This window comes from Kogia breviceps, chromosome 2, assembly GCF_026419965.1.
Source record: "Kogia breviceps isolate mKogBre1 chromosome 2, mKogBre1 haplotype 1, whole genome shotgun sequence".
Lineage (NCBI taxonomy): Eukaryota > Metazoa > Chordata > Mammalia > Artiodactyla > Physeteridae > Kogia > Kogia breviceps.
This window is the reverse complement of record NC_081311.1, coordinates 146797630-146803776: the sequence shown is the minus strand read 5'-3', so window position 1 is coordinate 146803776 and position 6147 is coordinate 146797630. Positions and strand designations below refer to the sequence as shown.

Here is a 6147-nt window from a genome sequence, read left to right as displayed (position 1 = left end):
AATCGTGTTCCGGTCAGGAGTCGGCCGTGTTCCCAGGCGCCGATTCCGGCCGCAGTCCAGAGACTCTTCCAGGAACCGCCTGGCATCCTGGCCGCGGGCTTCGGCTGGTCTGGCGCTCGCATCTCCCTCCTCCCAGCTCTCTCCTCTCTCCGGGATCCGTGCCTCACTCAGGGGCGTGTCCTGCCCTACCTCCCTTTCACAGTGGTCCACTCATCCTGTTACAGCGACGGCGGCGGCGGCGGCGGCGGCGGCAGCCAGAGCAAGAGCAGCGGTAGCTCGGGGTTTTCAGAACGGGCGGCAGCAGCTCTGTGGGGGCACCTGTGCGGCGCAGAAGTAGCAGGACCGGGGGTGGGGTTCGTGCCAGCCGCTGAACCCGAACGGAGGGGCGCTTCCCAGCCCCTTAGGATTCCACTGCTCCGCAGAATCTTGGCCCGGAGCTGGGAATACTGGTGGGGTGTCATGTGCAGGGCCGGCTAGACGGCTGGGGCAGGGAAACATTTGGTCCAAGTGTAGAGAGGCAGAGAAAGCTGTGTCTGGGACCATGACAGCCTCCCGCCTGGACTTTGGGGAGGTGGAAACTTTCCTGGACAGGCACCCAGAATTGTTTGAAGATTACTTGATGCGGAAGGGGAAGCAGGAGATGGTGGAGAAGTGGCTGCAGAGACACAGTCAGAGTCAGGGGGCTTTAGGCCCAAGGCCCACACTGGCTGGCACAAGCAGCGTGGCTCATGGAGGTGGCAGCAGTAGCAGCACCGTTGGTGATGGCACAGGACCAAATGGCTCTGCTAGCAGCCAGCACACTCTGGGTGGTGGGGACTCAGGTGGGGTTCCCCTGAGTCCCAGCTGGGCCAGTGGCAGCCGCAGTGATGGGAGCCTGCAGCGGAGAGCTTCTCAGAAAGAGCTAAGGAAGAGTTTTGCCCGCTCCAAGGCCATCCACGTGAACAGGACCTACGATGAACAAGTGACCTCCCGGGCCCAGGAGCCCCTGAGCAGTGTGCGGCGGAGGGCACTTCTCCGGAAGGCCAGCTCCCTGCCCCCCACCACTGCCCACATTCTCAGTGCCCTGCTGGAATCGCGGGTGAATGTGCCTCAGTACCCCCCTACTGCCATGGACTACAAGTGCCACCTCAAAAAGCATAATGAGCGTCAGTTCTTCCTGGAACTGGTCAAGGATATCTCCAATGACCTTGACCTTACCAGCCTGAGCTACAAGATCCTCATCTTTGTCTGCCTCATGGTGGATGCTGACCGCTGCTCTCTCTTCCTGGTGGAAGGGGCAGCTTCTGGCAAGAAGAGCTTGGTCTCCAAATTCTTTGACGTGCATGCAGGAACCCCACTGCTGCCCTGCAGCTGCACAGAAAACTCAAATGAGGTGCAGGTCCCCTGGGGCAAAGGCATCATTGGCTATGTCGGGGAGCATGGAGAGACGGTCAACATTCCTGATGCCTACCAGGTAGGACTTTGCATTGTCACCTTCCAGAGCCCCATTGGTCTGGGAACCAAGCCTTCTGTTACCCTTTGGCATCCAGGAACACATTAATGTAGACTCTTTACAATATGAATTTTGCTGTTTGAATTCCTTCTGAGTTTAGACTAGTTAGAATGTTACTACACTATCTTTGATCTAATGGTTTTTTCTAACACACAGTGGCTTGTGGAAAATTCATATATCACAGGGGCTACGTTTTGTACCCAATAATACCTCGTGTTTCTCTGTCAAGATACCTTGTCTTTAAGAATATCACTGCATGGCTTTAGAATGCATTTGTTAGGTGCTAGAAAAAGATGTCTACTCCAGAATCCCAGTGTTAGTCTGAAGAAAATGGGCATGTTGGTGTCTCTGATGTCATTTTGGGACCGTAATGCATTTCATTCTCATTCAAGATTGGGGAGAGATCATGAGTTCCAAGGTAAGGAAGACGAGGAAAAGAGGAGGAAAGTCAGGGGAGGAATGGGCCTCTGACTCATTTATCCCTTTTTAGCATCGATTTTAACTGTTTCTGTTGTTGAGCTGAGAGAGGCTGGACAAATTGAGGGGTTATTTAGGCTTGAATCCAGCATTATCTGCAGTCAGCTTTTGACAGGACTGAGCAAGTAGGTTTTTAGTTTGTGAAACAAACGAAAAAAAATGGATAATTTTCTAGCAATTCCAAAGACAATGAGCAGGGTGAACATGCTAGATTCAGGGGGAAAAGGAAACCCAACATACTGTTGTCTGCTATTTCTAAGCCTTTTATTTTCACAGTGATTTGAACTTGCTATTAGATCCCGGATCTGAAAGCCAGTCTGTTCTAATTTCTTCAATATCTATTCACTGAGCATAATGAAACTGGATGCCACTTTCTATGGGACTTCTTTGGTGTTCATAATAATGGAAAGTTCTTATCCTTGGTCATGAAAGTTTTGTAGTCATTTGATGAGCTCTTCTTCCAGTTGTCTAATAAAGCTGCATGTTTCTCTAGAGTTTGTTGCTGTTGCTCAGAATAGCAAAAGTGATGGGAAGGACACTAAAGGTAAAATTTTCTCTATTTCATCTGAAAGTTGGCAATATTATGTAGAAAATTGACGAGCTTGTACTGAAACCAAGTTTCATGTTTTTGTGAGATGTCTATCAATATAACGCTTTAATGTTAAGGAATGCCTATCAAAATACCATTTTTATTTACTTTTTTATTGATTAGATGCATTATTCATTATATCCTTCTTAAAGACTTCAATAGGTTTAGGACAAGCAAGCAGTGAGTGATCTTTAATAAGTGTCTATTTCTCTATAACCCTAGAAAGCCATGGGAAGAAATAAAAGCATTTAATAATTGATATGTTGAAGATTCTGTAAAAAGTTGAACAATCACAAATTCTTCTCTTTCTCATTATTTCCACATCCTTGTTGTGTGCTTGGGCTAAAAAAAAAATCCCTTCCTAGTAGAATGGCTTGTTATAGCCCAGAATTGCAGTCTTTTCTCTTTATTGCCCTTAGTTTTCTTATTCTTCCCCAACTGATTTTCTCCATTTCTATAGCTTTTTGTTTCTTATTCCCCTCAGTCAGCTCCTAACTTTTATTTAATACTGTTCGTATGCTGTCTTTTCTTCAAGAGCATAATTCTCATCTTCCTCAGCAGTTAACTTGTTTTCCTGCTGCCTAGAATTGCGGCTAGAGGTCTTACCACAGGCATAGAAAATCAGGTTTTCAGCTGCTGATGTTTCTTCAGGGCCCTACTCTACTCTGAAGACAGAGGGTAAAGCAAATTTGCCTTTTAATATTTGGGAGCTGACTTTGGGAGTGGAGAGTTCTTCTTTTATCCCCCCAGGGTAGTAATGATGGCTGTAAAGACTGGGTTGTTGGGAGGACTGGCAAAAAACAGGGAGGGGAAGTGTGTTATAGAGTTGAAGATCTTGGTTCACTCTTTGTCTTCATTTTGATCTGCTTAGAAAGTTTCTCTTTTCTTTCTCCATTATCTTCTACCATATATGTCTTTTTTTTTTTTTCTCTCCCGTTGCGGAGCACAGGCTTCAGACGCGCAGGCTCAGCGGCCGTGGCTCACGCGCTCCGCGGCATGTGGGATCCTCCTGGACCGGGGCACGAACCCGCGTCCCCTGCATCCGCAGGCGGACTCTCAACCACTGTGCCACCAGGGAAGCCCTATTGTTGTAATTCTGATAGTATACGTAAACATCTTGAAGTTTCCATGTAAAAATATAACCATCCTCCCTGATTCTTTATTAACTACTATATTTTTAAGGTGTTTCTTGCTCAGGATCAACTAGTTTGCTTTTTTTTTTCTTCAGGAGATGAACTTTGAAGAACTTATTACCACATGGAGTTTAAAAATTTAATTATTTGGTAAATAAGATTGATGATCCTCTTAGAGGTTCAGAATATGGGTGAGAGAAAGGCATTGAAAACACTTAGAAAATTATAATCAACATGGCATCCCGAAGTCAAGAGTAGACTAATGAACTACTAAAGTCGAATAAAAGTTTTGACAGCCAAAAAAACTCCTCAGTTTATTTCATTATTTTTCATCACTTTCCTCAGTTAGTCCTAAAAAACAGACTTGAAATTAGGAGACAAATAAAGAATTACAAGTGAAAAAAAATTTATTTTATGTATCCAGTATCATAGTGACTGCAATCTACCCTTTTTCCCTGTTATAAGTTATTAAACAACCCACTTTAATATAGTAATGAAAAAATAGCCCTCAAGAGATTGAAAAGAAGAGCACTTAAGTAACAGGTGTTCTCTTTGAGAACACCTAAGCATTCAGAATACAGAACTTTAAACATTAATAAAAAGTGTGAGATGATATTTTTGTTAGTGTTGATAATGATGATACAGGTGTTTGATGGGCTTTTGGTTTGAAAAGCAGCCAGGATGTTTTGTTAGGTGAGCTGAGAGGAGGAAAGGGGATGACGCAGAAGGGTTACAGGTGTGCCAGGCTTTCAGAAAACCTGATCTGTTTGCACAACAGATTCATTTATTCATCGTTTTCAACAAACATAACACTATACAATGAGTGCCCATTATACCTAAGCCCCGGGTAGGGGCCCTGTGGGTGTACAAAAGTAAGAGGACATGCTTCTTGCCTTCTAGGTGCTTCCAAGTTCTTCCAAGTGCAAGGTTTTGTACTGTTCACAAACAACTAATGTCAAGCTGTATTATTGATAAATTGATAAATAAATGACACAAACTAAATGGCATTAGTCACAGAGGAAAATGGAGTCACATTGTGACTTGGATTATTATAGAAGACTTCATGGAGGAGGTGTCAGTCAAGCTGGGAAGAGGGTTAGATTTCACTGTTGGAGATAGCTGTGGAGTAGGGGAAGGCATCCAGGTACAGCAAAATGGATTCAGCAGAAACACAATAATGAGCAACCCAAAATATGTATAGGAGGCAGTGAGTGGTTTAATTTGGCCAGAGTATTGCATATGCTATAGAATGGGTATGCAAAAATAGGATGGGGGCAAAAGAAGAAAGAACCTTGAGTGCCTGACTAAAGAATTTGAGCTTCACTAACAGTAAGCCACGGGGAGCCCTTGAGAACCTTTTAGCATGGTCAGAGTGGGGTTTTGGGTAACCTGGTGGCAGTGGCTAAATGAATTGAACAAGAGGAGGCTCAAAGCTGTGAAAATAATTAGGAATCTATTATGATGGACTGGTGGAGCCAGATGAACTACTGAACTAAAGCACGAACAGTAGGAATAGACAGCAGAGGACAGATGGGGTTGTCCTGCAGGTGTGAATTTGAGTAAGGAGGGAGGGAAGTCATTGATGACTCAGAGATTCTACACCTGAGAAATATGGAGAAGGGTAAAGCCATCGTTAAAAATAGGAAGAAAAGCTGGATGAGTAGAGATTCTAAGTAGAGCCAGCTACATGATTTGTGGAGCTCAGTGAAAAATGTTTAAGCAGGAGCCTGGCTGGAGGTGGAGAAGTCAATTTTCCCTTCCCAAGGGTCTGCTGCTCCAACCCACAGCAGATGTGTGACCCCCAAGTGATTTCAACCTCTATGCTGAGAAATTCTCAGTACCTGGATTGGGTGTAAGTGAGAGGCCCTTGCTGAGTTGCCTGCTGAATGTGCCATAGTGCTGCCAGCTCTGGGTGGGGATGACCACAGCCTTGCTCCTCTTCATGACGGCATGGGGCATGCGCCTGACCGTCCCCCCACTCGCACCCAGGCCCCAGCCAGGAGCAGAGGTCAATGGCAGATCAGTTGGGCCTCACTCTCAACAGTTTTGACCTGCTTGTGGCTCCTGGTCTCTGGGCAGGGTTGACAAGGGGGTAGGCTGGGCGGGACCCAGGGTACCAGGCAGCGGGAATTCATGGCCAAGAAGCAGTCCTGGGCAGGCAGTGGAAGGGGAGACTGAGTGTGAGCCAAGGCTCCAAGCTCTGGCTCATACACTAGTGTTCTGTTGGACTTCATTTACAAAGCACAAGTTCAAAGATGAAATTACTGAGAATTTCACACAGCACAGCATCAAACCTCAAGCAGGGAGACCCTGTGCAACTGCACTGGTTACATGCCCAAGAAGCCGGCCCTGTCTCTGAGTCATAGTGAGTCTTAGGTGGAAAAGTTCAATTTTATTCCAGCCTAGTGTCTACTGCTTTCGCATGGCCTCAGCTCCATTCTAGTTAAATTCCGTGC

The 6147-nt window shown here is 45.8% G+C and overlaps 1 protein-coding gene across 1 annotated transcript in view; it reads left to right on the top strand.

Annotated features, from left to right (window-relative positions):
• The first annotated feature begins 238 nt into the window (after nucleotides 1-238).
• The window catches only part of PDE11A (phosphodiesterase 11A), a 429207-nt gene continuing 423298 nt past the window's right edge, over nucleotides 239-6147 (top strand). The window contains exon 1 of the mRNA XM_059052757.2: nucleotides 239-1453. Within this exon, the coding sequence (XP_058908740.1) occupies nucleotides 542-1453 (912 nt within the window). The 5' untranslated portion in view covers nucleotides 239-541. The remainder of the gene's footprint in view (nucleotides 1454-6147) is intronic.